The sequence below is a fragment of the Blennius ocellaris genome (assembly GCF_963422515.1).
Source record: "Blennius ocellaris genome assembly, chromosome: 8".
Lineage (NCBI taxonomy): Eukaryota > Metazoa > Chordata > Actinopteri > Blenniiformes > Blenniidae > Blennius > Blennius ocellaris.
The window spans coordinates 27,352,567-27,375,285 of NC_137657.1; the positions used below are offsets into that span (position 1 = coordinate 27,352,567).

Genomic DNA, 22,719 nt, shown 5'->3' on the forward strand with positions numbered 1-22,719 from the left:
CTAGGAAGCTCTATGGAGCTTCTAGGTCAGGGGTGTCAAACACGCGGCCCGGGGGACAGAAGCGGCCCGCCAGAGGATCTAATCCGGCCGCCATGTGATTTTTTTTAATTTTTTTTAAAGTATAAACATGAAAACTGACAGAGGCTGATCTAAAAACACTAGATTGTCAAAAATGATATACAAAACCGCCCTTGGTAAGAATTTGACCCCCGACATTAATGCATCTGTGGAGGTCACATGACGCAACACCTTTCACAATAAAACAATCAGTCCAATTTATGTGAAGTGATACTTTAGACACGTAAACTCAAAGAAATGTCCAGATGACGACCAATTGTTTTAATCCTGACTAATAATATGATATCCAGGTACAGGTGACTGAGGGTGTTTTTTGTTGTTGCAAATATAATAATATCTGATTTCCTTTAATGTGTATATTTCGGAATAGACTGGAAAATTCTTGCAGTTACAAAAGGATCAAAAGAAGGAAAGACTTTGCATTTGTCCATATCTGCAGTTTAATGTTATGTTTGACTCGTTCGGCCCTCCAGAGGTCACATTAGGTTGATGTGGCCCCTCAACTAAAATCAGTTTGACGCCCCTGGTCTAGACGGAGTTTCAGAAAACAAAAATGTTTGACTCGAGACAGAGGAGATAAAATAACATAAGAAATAGTAACAGATTAATAATTAATAATGTATGTAATTAAGATAATTACATACATGCAATAATGTACTTCATACCCAAGTGCCTACATTCATGTTACAAGCATTCCTATAATGATGCGCGCACACACACACACACACACACACACACACATACAACACAGAGATCTAGGTTTGCACGATACGTGATCACATAAAAGCATTTTGATCAATTTCCTCCTGGGTTTCATGGAGTTTGTTTCCAGCATGTGTTATTTATTTACCACTATTGTAATTATTCCCTTATTATTATTCCCTTTTTTCATCACATACAAATAGAAGTCAGTTACATGAAGACGGCCCAATACTATCTGGATCTTTGTCTCACGCCTCTTTATGTTTCAGGATCCGTCTGTCTTTGTTTGTTCTGGAAAAAAAAAAATGCTAAAGTGGCGTGTGAATGCTCCGCGTGTTTAAAAGTGTAGTCTCTGTCTTTCAGGGGCCATCGCGGGAATCGTGGACCAGCCCATGCAGAACTTCCAGAGGAACTGGGAGACGCACAGCTCGGCCGGCACCAAGGCCAGAGGGATGATCTCCGGCGTGGGCAAAGGCATCGTGGGGGTTTTCACCAAGCCCATCGGGGGAGCGGCTGAGCTCGTGTCGCAGACGGGATACGGTAAAGACTACCGAGTCTCCGCGTTACATTTGACTCTGCTGCACAGCGGGGGGTCACGGATCAGCAGAGACCTTGCAAAGCGCCGCAGGCAACAGTGAACACATGTAGGAGTCAGGAAACTCATGAATCCATCAGTGGAGAGATTTTAAATCCGTAAAACAACATGTCGGTGTTCTTAAGCTTCTTTTAGACGGCACAAAAACAAGTTTTGAATCAGGAGTTTTATCTCTCGTTCTTCTACTTGAGTTATATTACAGTAACAGACTCGTGATGACGCTCTTTGTGACAATATAATAATCTTGTTTTGGTTCCTTTAAAATGGAAAATAAAAATTGTGTAGCTTGTTCAGTCAGTTTAGCAATATATTTTCTTTTCTTAATTCTTAATTTCCACTTCAAACCAAAAAGCCCTGCAGCAGGTCCATTATTCCAACATGGGAACCTTCCTTGGTCGGTCGGTTTAAACATATTCTTAGATTCAGTAAATAGTTTGTCCTTGTCAAGTTGCAGTTGTTCTCTCAAGGGCCAGAAAGTCTTGTGACTTCCTCGACTCATGTTTGACGTTGTCGTCCTCCTCACCCGGTCCTCGACTGCGTTTTGAAGATCAGGCATTTCAAATACGAATCTCCATTCGTGTCTTGATCATGAAGACAAACAGCTGACGATGGCTGTGGAACTGCGTTTTATCTGTTTGTCATGAGAGCGACTTGGAGGTCTTCTTCGTCTTGTTCTTCCTCTGACCTCAGATTTACCTGCTCAGTGACGCCCCGTTCGCACGACGTCACGGTTCAGGTGTTTCACGTGAAAACAGAAAACCTTCATGGTGCTTGAGGGTCAGTTTTTAAAGCTGAAACAGTGAAAAGTGAAGCTTTCTGGAAACGCTCCGACTCTGTCTGTGTGTGCTTACTTTCATTATGAAAACAAACAACAGCACCCACTAGTGGCCCACCATGAAAACTACACCATTTTCAGAGTTTCTGAAACATATTTTAACAAAAAAAGATGCATTTCACTTGACGCGTTGTGTAAATGGAGCCTAAATGTGATCGATTTTGGACTGAGGAAGGAGAAAGCTGCAGTGTGAACACCCAGAGTTGAGCTTTACGGACTCTTTAACCTTCCATCAGCCGACCGTGTGTGTCCCTGGTACTGATCCTGGTCCTGGTCCTGGTCCTGATCCTGATCCTGGTCCTGACGCTTCCTCCTTGTGTTTGCAGGGATCCTCCACGGAGCCGGACTGTGGCAGCTTCCCAAACAGCTCTACTGCCGACAGAGGAGAAGTCTGCTCTGGCCCCGAACAGCCACCTGAAATACGTGTGGTACGACGTCCTTCCTCCTCCTCCTCCTCCTCCTCTCGGAAGTCGTCACATGTGTTCTTGCCTCTCCTTCTTTGCTTTTCTTGGATTCTCTCCAAGACGGGCTGTTCTTTCTCTCTCCCTCCGGCCTCTCATCATTTCTGCTGTTTTGTTTGAAAAAAAAGTCCCCCTCCCCCCACCGCCCCCCCACCCCCCCCCCCCCCCCCCCTAGAAGATGTTTGACCTTGATCTCACAGATGGTAGCCAGCCTGCCCTGCCTTGTTCTCATTCAGCCGCGGTAAAAGGTTTTCACAAGCACTCTGCCAAAGCCGCTGGCTTCGAGAGGTTCTTGTTATTTGACTTTGAGTCTGTGCAGAGATGTTTCCCCGGTGCCATCGCCTCCCTCTGCCCCTTCAGCATCAGATACGCAACTTCCAATAAAGATTTATGAGGGGGGGGGGGGGGGGGGGGGGTTTCTGTCTCCGCTGCAGAAAGAAGCATTTGTGGCATCTTCGCAGGAACTTTCCTTCCATTAGTCTGGTTGCCATAGCGATCAAACATTTGCCGTCAATAGCAGACTCCGCTGTCATCCAAACTCTCGTGACGGGTCCACATTAGCAGAGTTAACGGTCGGGGGGGGGGGGGGGGGGATGAAAACGGATAAATACGCGGCCGCTGAGCTAACGCTCCCCCGTGGCTTCATCCGCGCCGCGGAGCCGTCAGACTGCTTTGCATCAGGCGTCCATCAATTATTGTTACTACTGCAGGTAGCCCAGACGCTTGCAGGGGTCAGACTGTGAGAGCAGAGTAACACTGAACAGACTCGGGGTGCCCCACCCCCCCCCCCCACCCCCCCGCCTCCACATCTGCTCCGCAAACGGGAACACCTGCCCGTCCAAAGTAAACCCCGTCGGAGAAAAAACATGGCCGAAACGCTGGGCTTCCTCGCGCAACGCTTTCCCAGAAATTGTAAATTGCAGGACGTTTGCGGACACGTTGGGGTCGGGAGGTCGCGTGCGGAGGTCGTCCGGCCGTCTGCTCACTACGCTCCGCCGTCTCCCCCCGCAGGAAGATGCTGCAGTCGCTGGGCCGGCCGGAGCTGCACATGGCCCTGGAGGTGACCATCGTCAGCGGCTCGGGCCAGCAGCACGCCGGCTGCCTGCTGCTCACCTCCGAGGTGCTGTTCGTGGTGAGCCTGAGCGAGGACACCCAGCAGCAGGCCTTCCCCATCACCGAGGTGGGGTGTCAGCAGGAGGCGGGCCAGCAGGACCAGCTCACGCTCACGTTGCAGCAGCAGCCGGTCACCAGCGACGCTGAGGTGAGACCCCCGACTGTAACCCCGGTGGAAATCAGAGAGGCCGCTTAAAGCACTGATTCTTTATTGAGGAGATAGATTTACTCATTTCTTCCAACGCTGTGGGGAAAAGACACCTGATGATTAGAGGGACGTGTGGTGTCAATTCATCACGACGTAATAGGAAATGTGACGTGATGCAGCACAATCACACAGTAAATATTCAAGGTTATTATGTTCCTGCCCACGGCAATAAGACTTTTTAACTCTTCTACCTCCGTCAGAGCCTCAATCATCACCACCTGGACTAAATTACATTGATACTTATATTATATCATATATTTCATATGGCATATTGCATGTACATATACATATATTTATACATGTGCAAGTACACTATTGCCATTGGTATTATTATTATTATTACTGATATAAATATATATATTGTTATGTTATTGCTACCATTATTAGTAGTACTATACACGAGTATTATACACTATTACACATTGTTATTATCTGTATTATTGTTATTATTATTATATAATGCCTACTTCTAATGGCTCTGCCACTGCACCTTACTATTTATTTATCTTGCTTTTATCTCCTGCTTCTTTCTAAGTGCCCAGGTTCCGTTCTGTGTTTTACTTTATGTCTTATACCCAGATATTTTGATATATTTTTATTCTTTGCTATTATTTATATTCTATTGTATTTTATAATATTCGTATAACCAGATTGCTGCAACACAACAATTTCAAAACAATTTCCCTTCGGGGATGAATGAAGTAATTATCTTATCTTATCTTATCTCTTTTATTTGTCATTTCAACAGTAAAAGCCAGGTTTCACAGTGTAATGTAATCTACCCTGGTGCTGACATACATAAATAAATAAGTATATACACAAGAAAATAGAATAAAAATAAAATAAAATATAAAATAACAGAGCAGTGCAAAATATTAGTCAGAAGGTGAGATGTGCATCGTGTGCAATTGTACAGATTAAATGTAAACGTGTTCAGAAGTCTGATGGCAACGGGGAAGAAAGAGTTGATACTACATCTACTTTTTTTATTACAGAAACATAAGAAGATGCAAGTTTTAATCATGTTAGTCCTCCATACAAATTAAAAAAGAAAATCATGGTCAGAAGGCTGCAGCACTTAAAGGAGGCCACACCAAAACATTTATCGTTTAAATCAGCGATGTCAAGCTAAATGGACAAAACAAAACATTCACGCTCGTATCAGAGATCAGACCAACATTTAAAGAACATATTGACGTTACAAAAGTGTCACGTTTAATGGTCTTTATTGTGAAAAGTTGTGAGCAGAAGCAGTGGTTGTTAACAATGAGCCTCCCTCCTCCTCCTCCTCCTCCTCCGTCAGGGCGACGGCGTCCGTGAGCGTCTCTCGGAGCAGCAGTACCGGCGGCTGGTGGACTTCGTGAAGCGGGCCTCGCACTTCCTGTCGCCCTCGGCGGCCTCGCTGCAGCAGCAGCAGCAGCAGCCGGCGGTGACGCTGGCGGAGCCGCCGCCCTCCGTCACCAAGTGCTACCGCTACCTGGTGGACGCCGCCTTCGCCAGGGTGTTCGTCAGCAAGTTCACGGCGGTGAAGAACAAGGCGCTACGCGTCGGGTTCCACTGACGACGGCGGCTCCAGACGACGACGGCGGCGGCGTCCTCCCAGACATTCGTGACGAGTCCCAGAAACGCCCTGAACAAAACCCAGTCCAAGTCGCCGCGGACAGAAACGGCGCGTTCCGCTCCCGTCGGTACTGTAACGCTTCAACTCCGCGCCGTGTTTACATTCTGTGTCCGCGGAGTCTCGTGCCAACGTTAAGTGCAATATCATATCCATGCTGATGGACGCGAGCGACTCCAGCTGTCAACCAAAAGCCTTTTATCGATGATGTAACGTACTTACTCGTTAGACAATAACACTGGTTTTTTTTTCGTTCATGCCAACTCCCCCCCCCCCCCCCCCGGGATGCAAAACCCGCTGTTGCCTTTTGTAACGTACCTCCGACATCTAATGCCTTTAATGTATATAATCGATAATATATTCATAGAGAAATGTTTTATTAAAGAAACCTTGGGCAATTTACGGCGGATTCTTGTTTTATGGGTACGATTAACCTGGAGATGTACGCGGTTTGAGGACACGGTGCAGTCGCCCTCAGTTTTCATTCTGCAGGGTCAAACTCCCGCTGCAGGAAAACGTGGAGGTCAGTTGGAGGGCAACACGTCTGCATGTGCTGCTGCGGATCTGGACGAGGCGCTGAAGGGTCAACGGCACAGCAGGGCTTCTTCTACAGATCGACGTCGAATACAAAGCCAGAATACGAGTAAGACATTTCCCTCCAAGAGGCTCTTTCATGGGTCGACGAATGGAATCTTGGTGCTACCGTCCCAAAACCCTGATCGCCATGCAATTTAAAATGAGTAATCTTTGCTGTGATGAGGAGGGACTGCGCTGGAGGAGCGCTGCCGAATAATCGCAGCCGTTTTACCATACAAGGCTCTAAAAGGCTCAAACTGAAACAGGAGGGCCCCGACTGTGAGTCAACGTAGGTACTTGAGACTTGACGTAATGGGAGCAGGATTTGTTTGGACTTGTTCAAATAAAGAAAAGACGTGTGACTCAGACAGCTGACAATCTCACGGCGGAGGATCGTCGAACTTCAGGGGGTCGGTCGATTGTGTTTACGGCACCTGCCAGCTCGTCCATGTGCCGCGTGACTTCTGTCCACCACCGATGGTCTCCGTCTGCGCCGCGCTCGGCCGCGCTCCCCTCCACCTCCCATTAAAACACAATTCTCAGCGCGCCTCATTTCCACGTAGCCTCATTCATTACGAGCTGGAAGCGACTCCTGCACAGAACATTGACAATTAATGGACGAGCAGAAGTGGCTGCTTTGGCTCGAGCTCCTGCCAAGGAGACAGTTGTGATGTGTGTGTGTGTGTGTGTGTGTGTGGGGGGGGGGGGGGGGGGTCTGACAGCAATGTGGCGCCGACTGCCAGGTAATATCAGAGACTTGGAGAAAGGAGCTTGGACGTTACTATGGGAAAAGACAAGAAGTCTTTTCATTGTTATGGCTTCTTACATTTACTGTGACTATTAGCAGAGCGTGTGTGTGTGTGTGTGTGTGTGTGTGTGTGTGTGTGTGTGTGTGTGTGTGTGTGTGTGTGTGTGTGTGTGTGTGTGTGTGTGTGTGTGTGTGTGTGTGTGTGTGTGTACCTGAGGAGGTCGGACTCTGTTCCATCGGGATCAGCTCGTCTTTCATCAGACCCGCCATGTACTTGTAGTACGAGAACGACAGCTTCAGAGAAATTGAAGAAAAAGTCTTTTCACACTGTTTTCACAGGACAGGTGTGTCTTTCACCGTAAATGTACCGATGAGGAAATCGTTCAGCTTCTCACTCTGTTCAGTTTCCTGCACTGCTTTCTTTCACTCCCTCCGTCCTGCTCTTCATCCGTCTCCTCATCAGAATCCATGTCTTCCTCCTCTCTTCCACCGGAGTCTCGGCTCTCCAGCTCTCGCTGTTAAAACAAGGAAGGTTAAACTGCAGTCATGTTAATTTTCCAGCCACAGCTCCGTCTCTGTTCCCTCACCAAGGCTCTCCTTGCTTCTTCTTCCTCTTTTTTCCTCTGCTGTCGTCTCATTTCGGCTCTGTATTTATCTTGTCTCTCCTGCAGCAGAGGAAGGAGCTGCTCCTCTCCCATGCTGTTCCTCAGCTTTTCAAACTCGGGCCAATGCGTCAGTAGTTCATTGAAAACAAACTCCTACACACAAGGAAACAGCAGCGTGAAGCTCACAGACCCAGAAGAAGAAAAACGTACGGTGTAGAGATAAAGCACCTGTGCCTCTCTGAAGACGTAAGGGCCCAGCGCGTCCCAGTTGTCCAGGATGTTCTGGGCCTGTTCAGGGGGAATGTCGATCTGCAGGGCGGGGGACATGGGGGAGTTGATGAAGCAGCTGACGATGGTGGAGATCTTCTTCTGGACGGTGGCCTCGTCACTGTGGGAGTCATAGATATCCTGCAGGAGCACCGAGAGAAAGCAGAGTGAAAGTAACAAGACGATAGTTAAAGCTGTGATATTTTCCCCCCAATAGTGATGTGACGTGGAAATAATTTCAAATGAGCAAAGCTTCCTGTTCAAATACCTGCAGACTCTCACATTAATCAGATGTTTTTCCACTCGAAACGACCGCTGATGGGAAACATTGACTTCTAGGTTGTTTCTCCAGAATGATTAGAACTTAAATACATTTTACATTCTCCTGTCGTCGTTCCTGCAATCTGCCATAACTGCATTGCACACTTTCAATACAATATACTCATTTATTCATTGAACTCATGTACTGTGTAACTCTCTTTATACACACTTTTCTTTTTGACTGAATCATTTTTGCTCCGGCTTGACGCTCCGCCATTTCTTCTCGATGTTTCTAGTTTATTTTCTTTCTTTTATTAAATGTTTTTTATCAACACTTTTCAAAAATCGTCACCAGGCAGGGCAGATGTGTGTCACACTATGAGGTTTGAGTAACATCACCAGCCATAAAACCCCATCAGGTCGCCCACAAAGGTCAACGTCACTGCATTCAACATTAAATAAAACAAACGTGTGAATTGGAAAAAGTAAAAATTGGTCACAGGTGCCACATTAACCTGTCAGTGTGTTGTTGTTGTTTTTTTTTACCTTGTACTTCTGCACCTCCAGCCAGAAGCGCAAGTCGTTCTCCAGGAAATCTCCCGCCGTGGAGACGAAGAGCTGAAACAGCTGGCAGGTGACGGGGTTCCGGAGGACTCTGCGGAACTGCATGATCTCTCTGGAGGACAGAGAAATCTGTCCCTCCTGAAAAAAACCACAAACGAATGTTTTTTCTCCTAAACAACTCCTCTTACCTTCCTGGCTTCTCTCCTCGCTCTGCGACGACGGAGGGCGAGTTGTGGATTCTACACTCGGGAAACACACAAGAGGTCAAAGGTGAGAAAACCAGCAGACTGGGACTAAACAGAGACGTTGATCCCCTCATCAGCTCCTCTCTCCCTCTTTACCTCGGAGAGCTCCTCACCTCCTGCTCATCAGTGTAACGTTAAACTACCTCTCATTACTTAATGAGAGGATCCCTGTGACCAGACACAGTAAACTTGATCGCATAATGAGGTCGAGCGGAGGAATGTGTGGTTTCCACGTTTCCACCTGATGAGGCGACCTGAGAGAGCGTCCAGTGTCGCTCTCATAGCGCCAATGTGCTTCTGATTTCTGCTCTCTGGTTCCTCTACAGACCAATGGATCCAAGGACTACAGACCAGTGGATCTAAGGACTACAGACCAATGGATCTAAGGACTACAGACCAATGGATCTAAGGACTACAGACCAATGGATCCAAGGACTACAGACCAATGGATCCAACGACTACAGACCAATGGATCTAAGGACTACAGACCAATGGATCTAAGGACTACAGACCAATGGATCCAAGGACTACAGACCAATGGATCTAAGGACTACAGACCAATGGATCTAAGGACTACAGACCAATGGATCTAAGGACTACAGACCGCCCCCTCGAGTTTGTCTCTTCATGATGTCTGAGGGTTTCTACAAACCCACATGAAGAACATTTCTTCAGGGGGAAACCCAACTGGAAACTGCTTCCTGACTCCTGCTGCCCTCCTCATCATTCCTGCAAACCCCTCCGTTCCCTTCATCTCCCTCCCCTCTCTGCTTTCTGTCTTCATACATGCATCTGGCCGTGTCTCTTTTTATATCTCCTTTATATTTTCACGCAGGCATGCGAGCACACATACATACACACACTCCAGAAATGAGAACCAGTCGAGGCGCCGAGGAGCGAGTCAGAAGATGAAAGGAGGCCAATCTGAGACTGAGTGACTGAAGGAGTGAAGGGCCAAAGCGGTAAAGCTGTCAAGTCTTTTGACGTCGCTCACGCAGACGAGAACCAATGCTGAGACACAAAACCAGCAGCCAGGCCTGACCCCGACAGTTAGAAGCTCTACTTTCACACTCAAAGGCTTGGTGAGGCTTTCTTGATGGTTTTTTTATACGATGGGAGTGACAAAGGTCGTCCACCAGCGCTGAATCACATCAACAGTGACACTGCAGACGTCTTTCAAAGAGGCCAATGACAAGAAAGACCTCAAACTCTGGTTAGAAACCCTCACTTGACATGCAGAGGGTCTGCAGAGAGAGGCAGAGACGTCGTGAAAGCTCAGCTGATGTGGCCGAGGTACAGCACATACTAAAGGCTGCGAGCTGAACAAACAAACTGTTTCCTGTGACAGGATCATAAAAATGATGCAGCACCCATTTCTGATGTCTTAAGGAGAAAATCAGGCCGAGAGCCACGCGGTCCTCTCTGAGCTCGACTCATGTCCTCCGACTGGAATCCCCAGGATCTAGAAACGAATCTGTGTCTCACTTGGATGGATGGAAACAATTGTCTCCTCCTGCTTCTTGCCTTGATTCTAACCATTCTGTCTCCCCTCCCCACCAACACCCTGCTGTCAGAGCTGTCAGGAGGACGTCTGCAGGATGTTACATCATCAGGAAGCTGAGCCTGAGCAGGAACTCGAATCCTGTCTTTGACTGGTCACATCGTGGGCAGCCGGGTTCTTCACCAACCACAGGAAGTCAGCAGATGTGGGGAAAGTTTGAACTGTGAAGGGTTTGAACAATCTGAGCACACACACACACACACCAATGTTTGAGGTGGACTGGAGCAGCGTTGACCAAATAGAACGAAACCCGGGCTAAAGTGGGGTTCGTAATGTCCAGATTGTCCAGCAGAGGTCGCCATATCCTCATAGATTCTTCAGTGTTGTCATGATGGGTGTGCAGCAGGCTCGTGAATCTAACATCACTGATGATTCGATATGAATCTCGACACTCTCCCAGCGATACGACACATTAGTGATTCAGTGAATCCCCCGGTGATCCGATACGACACTCTCCTGTTCCCCATTCAATTCAATACAATTTGATATTGATTTGGTGTGATACGATACGATTCAACATGACATGAAGAAATTATATATTTTTTTAAATGTAAATAGAAAACAAGAAGCTGCAATTCCGTATGATAGGAGAGGCCATCTTCATAAGCAGCACGTTTAACAAAAAGTTCACATTTTGCTTATAATCTATGAGAACTATGATTCACTTTATGCTTCTTTTTTTGTCCTCTTAAAAAGCACAAAAACACCAAAAACTTTCATTTCTCAGGCGTTGGTTTCAAGTTATTTTAAGTCGAAGTATGCTCTTTTAAATCCCAACCCAGTAGTTAAAGTAGCGCTGTCACAAGGAGTCGCAATGCTTAAAGAGATTTAGTTTTGGTGCCTGTGGACAGTCGCTGCATTTCACTGCTATACTTGCATCTGTGCTGAGAGAAAGAAACCTTTGCAGAAACCCTTTCTAGTAGAAGTATAAATTATCAGGTGGGCAAAAAAAGCAAAAACAACAATGATAACAAAAGCAAAAACAAAACGACACAAAGCAAAGAACAAAAATATGACTAACAATTGAAAGAATAATAGCAGAAAACAAGAAAAATAAGCAGCAAATGTCATCGATGAGGAGTGTGTGTGTGTGTGTGTGTGTGTGCGTGTGCACGTGGGTGTCGTGGTATTAATGTGGTTAAAACAGTGGAAAAGCATTACTATTAAAACAAGGGAGGGGGTATAGAAATAGAAAGTAGGAAACCAGGAGTGCCTGTTTTGTTTTGTGTTTTTTTTTTTATACACAGATTCCGAATGACTTTATTAATCCCTTGGGATGACTCCCTCTGGGAAATTCAACATCACATACAAATATGCAAGCGTTGGTTGTGCAAGTTCAAGATGATTAACATCGACTTCCTATAACGTTGCAAGCATCGTGTATTTTAACATAATAATACTAATTACTTTCGCCTTATTTAATCAATCATGATGTTTTTACGAATGTTGACGTTAGATATTTACCTGGGCCTCAGTAAACCTGTGATGTGTGTTCGAGGGGATGCTACTCCTTTATGAGGACCACCAGTAGAGCCAGGGGGGGACGGCGGGGTCCCGGTACAGCTGGACGTGGACGGAGAGCCTGTCCACTGTGACGACGGCTCGGGATCCTTCTTCCTCACGGGGAACAGGAAGCGACGACGGTCTAGAAATCTCCTTCGGGAACTGGTCGTTGACACTGAAGCTAGTACGGAGCCCCCGAAGGGACATGGAGAAAGATGTCACTGTTTAAATACGCCAGCTCGCCAGAGAACGGTGCTGACCGCGGCATCAAAGCTATGAAAATCTTGCACCTCCGCTGTAGTAGGCGATTCACATCTCCATGAAGCTGCGCCCTGCGATATGCTAAACTCCCTGAAAATAGTTCCAATCATTTGTGCTGCATTCAAGCTGGAAACACTGCTGTTAAATATATAAAAATATTCACGGCCTATCAGTGGCTGTTGATGCAAAGTGCCTACAGTGCCGCCATCTTGGGGCGGTCACCCGCACGTGCTAAACATTTAGATCCCAGGCTAGAAAATTCACTGGAACATTCGTAGCTTGCTTGCTCGTCAACGACTCGTCTGAGGACTTCAAAGCCCAGAGTGCTTTGACGTGCAAGAGTCAGGACCAAGCCAATCAAAATGACATGCGAGCGTCAGTTAATGGAAATACCTTGGAGCGATGCGTCTCCCTCCTCCTTACTGCACCATGGCTGAGGAAGAATATGGCGGCTTTGTGGACTGGAGCCAGATGGGGGACCTGGCCAAGAGCAGCGGGCCCACCAAGGTTGACTGTAAAGACCTGAAAGAATTCAAGCAAATGGCCCGACAAGGCCACTGGGCCAAGAATCACAAACTACGAGCACAAGTGTACCAGCAGCTCATCAAGGCCATTCCCTGCCGTACAGTGACCCCCGACGCAGAAGTGTACCGCGACATCATGGGAGACGCAGCCACAAAGAAGCCCTCGTCCCTCGCCCCACTTCCAGACTTTGTAGACGATAGTCCTGTACCGCACTACTGCCTGAAGGCGGAGGCGGTAGCTTCAGCACATCGGATCATCAACTGCCTGGCTGGACAGTTTCCAGACATCTCCCACTGCCCGGCACTCCCAGCCGTCACCGCAGTGCTCCTGCACTTCAGCGCCGATGAAGCTCAGTGTTTTGAGCACGTCAGCCGCATCCTGGCCTGCAACGAAGCAGGAAAGCGACTGCTGGACCAGACGTTCCTGGCGTACGAGTCCAGCTGCATGACGTTCGGGGATCTGGCCAATGAGTACTGCGCCCCTGCTCACAAGCTGATCGTGGCCACGGCTCAGGATGTGATGGAGGTGTACTCGGACTGGCAGCGCTGGGTGCTCGGCGACCTTCCTTTCAGCCACATGGTCCGGGTGCTTGACGTGTACATGGTCGAGGGCTATAAAATCCTCTACCGTGTGGCGATAGCCCTGCTCAAGTTTTACCGCAAGTCCAAAGCAGGGGCCCAGGCGGGCCAGGGGAGCCAGGAGAAGGATTCAAGCAAAGTCAGGGCGGACATTCGGGCGTTCGTAAAGGGCATCGCCTCCACCGTCACCCCTGACAAGTTGCTGGAGAAGGCCTTCTCCCTCCGTCCGTTCAGCCGTAAAGAGATCACTCTGCTGCAGCTGAGGAATGAAAAGTCCCTGCAGCAGAAAGGAATCACTGTCAAGCAGAAGCGGCGAAACGTTCAGCTGGCTCTCAACCCCGACACATTTCCCTCCGAGATTGTCAGCGCCAAGGAGATGCACGACATCTGGTCATGGATCCCCGAACGCTTTGCCCTGTGCAAGCCTCAGCTCCTCTTCACCACCTCCACCCATGGATTCAGCCTGAACAGATTCTACTCCCACTGTGAAGGCCATGAGCCCACTTTGCTCCTCATCCGCACCACCGATGGCGACGTATGTGGAGCCTTCTTGTCTACAGACTGGGAGGAGCGAAAGAGAGGAGGTAACAAGCTGAGCTTCTTTGGCACCGGCGAGTGTTTTGTGTTCAGGCTGAAACCGGAAATGGAGCGCTACGAGTGGGTGGTGATCCGCCACCCCGAGTTGGCATCTTCCATCAAACGACAGGAGCCAGAGGACCCGGCCTCCTCTGAGGGCCAACATGCAGACAACAGCTTACAGCAGCCAGAGAAACCTGCTGGAGAGCTTTCGCCATTTCTGTCCGCCCGCCACTTCAACCTCAACTCCAAGAATACTTCCATGTTCATGGCGGGAAACTTTGACTCCATCATCGTGGGGGGAGGCGAAGGCAACGCTCTGTACATCGACTCTGAGCTGAATCATGGCCGCACTGGCAGGTGCACCACGTTCGACAACCCGCCGCTGTGTGCAGAGAGCTTCCAGGTTTCACTGCTGGAAGCGTGGGGCTTCCAGGACGCCATGGCCTCGTAATGCGACGCACTCGTTACATAGGTTTAACATGTACGCTCACACTTTGATCTGACAAGAACCAAGTTTTACCACTTAAAGATGCAGTATAATACTTAAAACACGGAGAAATGTGACTAGTTCATCTCAAGCTGCCAAATTCAGCTGCACAGTTTAACTCTGCAGTCTTTATAATATGAACTAAGATTTACAGCAACATTTGTGAAGGTAACTCTTTGTTTCTGTGGTAAATGTCGACGGAACTCGATAGAGATGTAGTGAAGCTATATTAGGTCAGTTCTAGCTTTGTTTTTTTTTGTTTTGGGTCATTGCACTTTTGATCTTCTGCACATAACTGGAAGATCTGCTAAATAAACTGAGTAAATGTCTGTGGATGTCAGTAGTGACTTTGAGTTTTGCAATTTTGCACTGCTTTCTTTTCAAAAACTTTTTGGTTCTGTTGTCTTTTGTGGAGGAGAGGAGGAAGACATGGATCCGATCGCAGACTCCATAAAATAAGCTTTATTGCACAGAAGTCCGGGAACACGGGGAAACGCAGGGGACACAAGAGGGACATGTGGACAAGACGAGCCGACCCAGACAACAGAGGGAGATGGTTTAACGACATTGGGAAGGCGTGGACACAGACACGATGGGTGGACACAGAGGCATCAGGCTATTGGTTAATTGGAAACATGACGTGAGACACAGAGACCTGACAGTAAAATCATATGTATAAATATATACTGTATATCTGCCATTCTGGATGCCAGGTATTTACTCAGTTTAATCATTTATCTACTTTATTTTCTGATTCAACTAAACCTCAGAAACAACACACATAATCTAGAATAAGGAGACCAGGACCACTAAAAACTAATGTGTACTTATTGTTTATTTTCCTCAGAAGTGTTTCAGCATTTTACGATGAATACATGATTCTCTCCCGTGGTTCATGTCGCAGTTCAGCTGAGCCTCCAGGTCCTGGAGCGGGTGGAAATAGTGCGACTGAATCAAATGACTCAAATGATCAGACAGCCGATTAACTTGGATGAACGCCTCGAAAACCCTTGAGTCCTGAATCAATGCGTTGAGTTCCCCCACCAGTTAGAACAGAGAAAGATGAAAGTGTTGAGCTCCCTCACCAGTTAGAACAGAGAAAGATCGCCGTGAACTCAAGCTTGAGGGAATCAATGAAGGAAAAAAAAAACACTTTGGGGATGTATATGAACCCCAAATAGCACTTTTATGATCTTTAAAGCACAGAAAAGTCGATTTAGTATAATATGGGACCTTTAATATAAAAACTGCATCCATGCCTCAATGAAAAGTACGGAGCCCCCAAAGGGACATGGAGAAAGATGTCACTGTTTAAATACGCCAGCTCGCCAGAGAACGGTGCTGACCGCGGCATCAAAGCTATGAAAATCTTGCACCTCCGCTGTAGTAGGCGATTCACATCTCCATGAAGCTGCGCCCTGCGATATGCTAAACTCCCTGAAAATAGTCCCAATCATTTGTGCTGCATTCGAGCTGGAAACACTGCTGTTAAATATATAAAAATATTCACGGCCTATCAGTGGCTGTTGATGCAAAGTGCCTACAGTGCCGCCATCTTGGGGCGGTCACCCGCACGTGCTAAACATTTAGATCCCAGGCTAGAAAATTCACTGGAACATTTGTAGCTTGCTTGCTCGTCAACGAAGCAACACAAAAAATACCTCATTTTAAAGCTGAGGTAAAGATCTATGGTCTGAGGACTTCAAGGCCCAGAGTGCTTTGATGTGCAAGAGTCAGGACCAAGCCAATCCAAATGACATGTGAGCGTCATTAAAGCTTTGAAGTCCTCAATGACGTCACTCCCATCAGTATTCAACAGTCCTCCTTTGCAGTGTTATTTGTTATTTTTCTGTGTCATTCTACTAAAAAAGTTACTCTACTGAGTAAATTTTAAAGGTAAGAGCTTTTAAAGTATTGCAGTTTTTTCCCCCCCTCAATTGCTTAAACACAATTCTTGGAACAACTGACCATTTTCTCAAATATTCACACACAATTTAAAATTATTATTATTATTGTTGTGTTTTAGCGAGTTTTAGAGAGTATAAACTTTGATCATAGCTTGAACTTGAGCATATAGTGAAACTAATAGTTAGCAGCCACTCAAAGCTCCACCAAATGTCTCCTATTCATGTACAACAAAGATGCATACAGAAGAATATCTGTACTTTAGAGCTGCTCAATAGAGCTCAAGTGTCTCTCTCATAGTTTCTGCACTTACATGCCACCCTGTTCTTCTTTTCTTCTTGTTTTCAGTCACTGGGAAATGCAGAGTTTGGACGAGGAATCTGAGCGGCAGCTGAAGCAGGTCAGTCGGCGTCCAGCAGCTCCGACATTTAGAAAATGCCGGAGCTCAGTTGAAAGCCAGTAAACACACCTGTGAGCCTGAAACGGCTTCATAAACGTGAACATGAGAGCGACGTCTTACCACCGTTCGTGTATTGCTGAGTAGCTTGTTGATGAAACGCTCCACTGTGTTCTAGAAGACGTGATCCATGTGCTTTAAAACATCCTCACCTTCACAACGTCTGAGTAGGAAGTTAAAGAGAGTCTTTGTCTTCATCTCTTCCACAGCAGTCATCCTCTTCATCGATTACTCCGCCTTCTTCCTCTACAACTCAGATGTTGTCTCACTTTTGGTCCAGAGTGGCTCCAGAGTACCAAGAGTACAGACTGGATTCTTTACTTGGTCTTTCTGATGAGATTGATCAATTCATGTCCTTCTTACAGAAGCAGGACGCCTGGTGAGACACACACACACACACGCACACACACACACACACACACACACACACACACACACACACACACACACACACACACACACACACACACACAGGATGTGAGAAAACAGCGTTCTTGTTCTGATCCCCTGTGTTTGGTTCAGTATCCACCTGAGGTGCTGGCTGGACCTGGAGCAGTACAGGAGGACTTCTGAGGGGGACGAGGAGGTCCGACAGAAGAGGTCCCATGTCCTCATCGACGAATACCTCAACAAGAAGTACTTCTTCACCCTCGCTAGCACGTCAACAAGACAACAAATGTCCGATGTAAGTTGATCACTCAGATTGTTCAAACCCTTCACATTTCAAACTTTCCCTACATCTGCTGACTTCTGTGGTTGGTGAAGAATCCTAAACCACGACGTGAAGCAGGAGGAGTCAGGAAGCAGTTTCTAGTTGGGTTTCCCCATTTTCTTCCTCTCGTCCACCTGAAGAAATGTTCTTCGTGTGGGTTTGTAGAAATCCTCAGACATCATTAAGAGACCAACTAGACTGTTGTGTTCGCTCTGTTTCAGATATTGGACATAGTTGGTGGAATGGCGTGTCAGAAGTACAAATGTCTCTCAAACTCGGCGGCGGAGACGATCCAGGACATCATCAAGACTCACATTGAGAGAACGTGGCTGCCTATCTATCTGTCCACACCGTTCATGGAGCGGCAGGAACGCAAAGCAGAGGTGCAAATCTTATAGTCACATACAATTCTTACTTTGATTACAAGATTAGTATTCATCAGGTTTCCATTATTACTGTGCCCCATTTGAGTCACATTTCAATGAGTCCCAGATCATAATCACACTGGTGGTGGCCGGTTTTTGCCGCTGGTGGAGCCGTTCCATGGGTTTCCCTGCCCGGGCACCTGGCAGGTCCCCCACTATGCGGTGGGATTGGCTTGTCTGCCCGGTTGGGGGGGGATCTGTGGGGCGGCGCCCCCTGTGGTCGGAAGTTGTGCCGCCCCCAGTGTGGACGGCCCAAATATGTCCCTTTCCTCACCTTAGTCCTCAGTGTCCTGCCATGTCTCCATATCACTCGGCATGTCTTCACCTATGATGTGTATCTGCATGTGTGCGTGTGTGTTCACCTGCTTTTTATTCATCTATTTTATCTTTGCACTGTTTTTAATTTTTGTGGAAGCACTTTGTGTTGCTTAATGTATAAAAAGTGCTATAGAAATAAAGATTATTATTATTATTATTATTATTATAAAGCAGTGGACTCCTGCCTCACCATCTTCAGGTTCAACTGTTCAGCTACTTGTTAACAAAAACAGCTAATCAGCCAATCATGTGGCAGCAAATTATTATATTACAAAGAGTAAAGACATGGTGACTTGTTGAATATCAACCTGAGAATGCGGCAAAAGGCTGATTCCCAACCTTTTTATTGAGGGATATCAATTTTTATAGTGTGTGCAATCCTGTCCACACTTTCCTGTGACTCCTCCTGTTAATGTGCGTGGACCACGGGCGTGAACACAAGTGCTTCCATACGACACTCTGGGCTCACTTCGGTGAGCGCTTCATAACGCAGCAATCCCAAATACCTCTTCACCTTTCCTGAAATAGTTTATGTTCCACTCCAGGAGCTCTAAGCTGTCTGGCTCTTTATTTGCTTTTGAATTGGGATTAATGGAGGATCATGTGCACTCTTGACTGCACATGATCCTCCTTCGGGCACCGCCACACCCTGTACAGTCAAACAGCAAAAATTAAGGAACCTCCTAACATATTACACGTGAATTAACATTTCTTTATTATATTCTGTAAGGATGACTTCGTTTTTGGGCTTTTCTGGTAGTCTTGTTTACTGCTCCTGTCATGTATGCATTCTAAAGTTGTCCAATGCTTCATTGAAGCTGTTGTCTATGTAACTGTCTTGGTATGCTGTTGTTGTTTATGACCAATTCATCTTTGACACGCTGAGAGAGAAGGTGATGACATGTAATGTCTGTTAATCCCAGTTTGCTGGTTTTCCCACTTTTGACCTCTGTGTGTTTCCTGAGTGTAGAATCCAGACGGCAGCCCAGAACTCGCCCTCCGTCATCGAGCGAGGAGAGAAGCCAGGAAGGTAAGAGGAAATCCTCCGAGGAGGCTGGATATATTGTGAATGGATTGAAATGAGGCATTTCCTGGCCCCAGAGCATGTGCGCTTTTGTTCATGATCTGGCTTCCAGAACTGGCTTGGTCAAACACCATGCTGGCCTGGAGGTTAGTTTTCCCCAAGTGGATCCAGGACAAATGAGATTAGAGCATCAGCATGACCAACCATCCTTTAATAGTGTTTGGAGGGTTTTTCATGCAGCTCCGGTCCCGACCTCTCATCTCAGCTCCACAGTAGAACTGTGATATAAAACACATTCGTTCAGAGAGCAGGTTGATGACAGGAAGGACTGTTCTGCATTCATGATTCTGACTGTCATCAGATTTCTCTGTCCTCAACAAAGCATCATTTGTACTTTGACGCTGCTCTGTTGTTGTTCTGCAGTTGGAAGGCTTGTTGATGTGTTCCGGCAAAGAGATCTGGCAGTTCTGCAGAGCCCTCCGGAACCCCGTCACCTGCCAGCTGTGTCAGCTCTTCGTCTCCACGAAGGGAGATTTCCTGGAGAACGACTTGTGCTTCTGGCAGGAGGTGCAGAAGAACAAGGTAAAAAAAACCACACCAACAGGTTGACGTGCTGCTGAGACACATTGTTAATGCACCTACAAAAGCCTGGGCTTCAAGCAAGTCACATTTTGAAAGAATAAGGAAAAATCCCTTCACTTTTGAATGTATTATGACTTAACCTTCTCTTAATGTTCTCCTGCAGGATATCTATGACTCCCACTGTGACGAGGCCACCGTCCAGAAGAAGATCTCCACCATCATCAGCTGCTTCATCAACTCCCCCATGTCCCCCGCCCTGCAGATCAACATTCCCCCTGAACAGGCCCAGAACATCCTGGACAACTGGGAGGCGCTGGGCCCTTACGTCCTCAGAGAGGCACAGGTGCTTTATCTCTACACTGTACGTTTTTCTTCTTCTGGGTCTGTGAGCTTCACGCTGCTGTTTCCTTGTGTGTAGGAGTTTGTTTTCAATGAACTACTGGCGTATTGGCCCGAGTTTGAAAAGCTGAGGAACAGCATGGAAGAGGAGCAGCTCCTTCCTCTGCTGCAGGAGAGACAAGATAAATACAGAGCCGAAATGAGACGACAGCAGAGGAAAAAAGAGGAGAAAGAAGCAAGGAGAGCCTTGGTGAGGGAACAGAGACGGAGCTGTGGCCGGACTCGTATATCCCCTGCTGATTGGCCCGTGGAGAATGTTTATGGAAGTAGAAGATGATGGCAGACATAGGCAGCGCCCTGAGACAGCACGGTGCACGGCAGCTCGTTGAAGCACAGAGCTCGCCGTGTCGAGTGAATATGCAGACAGACGAAGACGTTTTGTGTTCAAAAACGGACTTGTTGAAATCCCCTGGGACGTTCTGTGTGCTCGTTGGTGTTACAGGAAGCGTCGCAGCTTTAAAACTGCCTCTGCTGGTGGCACAGCTGCTTCAGCTCCCCGGGGTGGACGTAAGGGTGGTCACCACAGAGCATGCTAAGCACTTCTACAACCCTGCAGAGATATCAGTCAAAATCTACAGTGACAAAGATGAGTGGGAGCTGTGGACTCAGAGATCTGACCCTGTGCTACACATTGAACTGAGGCGCTGGGCAGACCTATTTGTCATTGCCCCTCTTGATGCCAACAGTCTGGGGAAGATTGCTAGTGGCATTTGTGACAATTTACTGACGTGCGTGGTGAGAGCCTGGGATACCAATCGTCCTCTCCTCTTTTGCCCTGCCATGAATACTGCTATGTGGCTGCATCCCATTACAACCCAGCAGGTGTCCAGGCTCCAGGAGTTTGGATATGTGGAAATCCCCTGTATAGCCAAGAAGCTTGTGTGCAGAGATGAAGGTGAAGGTGCCATGGCAGAAGTATCAACTATTGTCAGTGTTGTCAAACAGTATCTTCAGAAACCAGATGCATCACGTGAGAAAACGTGATTTCAATAGGGAGAGCTGGAGAGCCGAGACTCCAGTGGAAGAGAGGAGAAAGACATGGCTCCGATCGCAGACTCTATTTTATTTATAGACTTTATTGCACAGAAGTCCGGGAACACGGGGAAACGCAGGGGACACAAGAGTGACATGTGGACAAGCTGAGCCGACCCAGACAATAGAGGGAGATGGTTCAAAGACATTGGGAAGGGGTGGACACAGACACGATGGGTGGACACAGAGGCATCAGGCTATTGGTTAATTGGAAACATGAGGTGAGACACAGAGCCCTGACAGTACCCCCCCCCCCCCCCCTCAAAGGCCGGCACCCGACCCAAAAGCCCAAAGACGGGGGAATTGGGACTCAAAAACAGAAAGCAACATGTGCCAAAGGGACTGGGGACATTAGACAATTCCATGCCAAAGGACCAACAAGACTTGGACCGACAAGACTTGAGTGGGACACTGTAGCCTAGAGACTCGAGGGGGACAATGGACCCTTGAGACTCGAGGGGGACACTGAACCCTTGAGACTCGAGGAGGACACTGAACCCTTGAAACTCGAGGAGGACACTGGATCCTAGAGACTTGAGAGGGACACTGAACCCTAGAGGCTCGAGGGGGACACTGGATCCTAGAGACTTGAGGGGGACAATGGACCCTTGAAACTCGAGGAGGACACTGAACCCTTGAGACTCGAGGAGGACACTGAACCCTAGAGGCTCGAGGGGGACACTGGATCCTAGAGACTTGAGGGGGACAATGGACCCTTGAGACTCGAGGGGGACACTGAACCCTTGAGACTCGAGGAGGACACTGAACCCTAGAGGCTCGAGGGGGACACTGGATCCTAGAGACTTGAGGGGGACAATGGACCCTTGAGACTCGAGGGGGACACTGGAACCTAGAGGCTCGAGGGGGACACTGGATCCTATAGACTCAATGGGGACACTGGACCCTAGAGACTAGAGGGGCACAATGGAACCCAGAGACTCGAGGGGGACAATGGAACCTAGAGACTCTGACAGCTGTTTCAGCTCTTCATCTCCACTGCTAAAAGCAGCTTGTAGCTGGGCCGCTAACGCTAGCTGCTAAGCACAGCAGCTTCCGGCTCCTTAAAGTCACATGAAAATCTGCAGCGGTGCGCCGCTCGGAAAGTTTCTGAGTGACAACGGAGAAAAAAAAACACACATTGTTTGTTTCATAAAGCATGTAGAGATAAATGCATGAATGTTAAAATACCACTGTAGTGTGTATTGTGTTACATTTAATATTGTCCCCTAGACTTAGTTCTGCCCGATCAACGTCACATTTCTTATTGATACTATAAAAAAAATAAAATCAGAATGTTGGAAGGAAAAAAAAAAAAATAAAATCATATGTATAAATATATACTGTATATCTGCCATTCTGGATGCCAGGTATTTACTCAGTTTAATCATTTATCTAATTTATTTTCTGATTCAACTTAACCTCAGAAACAACACACATAATCTAGAATAAGGAGACCAGGACCACTAAAGACTAATGTGTACTTATTGTTTATTTT

General features: G+C 47.2%; 3 protein-coding genes across 3 annotated transcripts in view; all 3 read left to right on the top strand.

The window, feature by feature from the left end:
* vps13b (vacuolar protein sorting 13 homolog B) overlaps positions 1-5,997 on the top strand; it is a 328,731-nt gene extending 322,734 nt beyond the window's left edge. The window contains 5 exon segments of the mRNA XM_080500575.1: positions 1,144-1,320; positions 2,537-2,581; positions 2,584-2,638; positions 3,683-3,932; positions 5,296-5,997. Of these exon segments, the coding sequence (XP_080356701.1) occupies positions 1,144-1,320; positions 2,537-2,581; positions 2,584-2,638; positions 3,683-3,932; positions 5,296-5,553 (785 nt within the window). The 3' untranslated portion in view covers positions 5,554-5,997.
* Positions 5,998-12,630: 6,633 nt separating this feature from the next.
* LOC308134084 (TBC1 domain family member 24-like) lies at positions 12,631-14,334 on the top strand (the record flags this gene model as incomplete). Its single annotated transcript, XM_080501702.1, has 1 exon — positions 12,631-14,334. One exon carries the CDS (start codon positions 12,631-12,633, stop codon positions 14,332-14,334), a length of 1,704 nt encoding a protein of 567 aa, XP_080357828.1.
* Positions 14,335-20,549: 6,215 nt separating this feature from the next.
* On the top strand, positions 20,550-21,176 carry LOC308133077 (phosphopantothenoylcysteine decarboxylase-like; the record flags this gene model as incomplete). Its single annotated transcript, XM_080500348.1, has 1 exon — positions 20,550-21,176. One exon carries the CDS (start codon positions 20,550-20,552, stop codon positions 21,174-21,176), a length of 627 nt encoding a protein of 208 aa, XP_080356474.1.
* Positions 21,177-22,719: the final 1,543 nt, after the last annotated feature.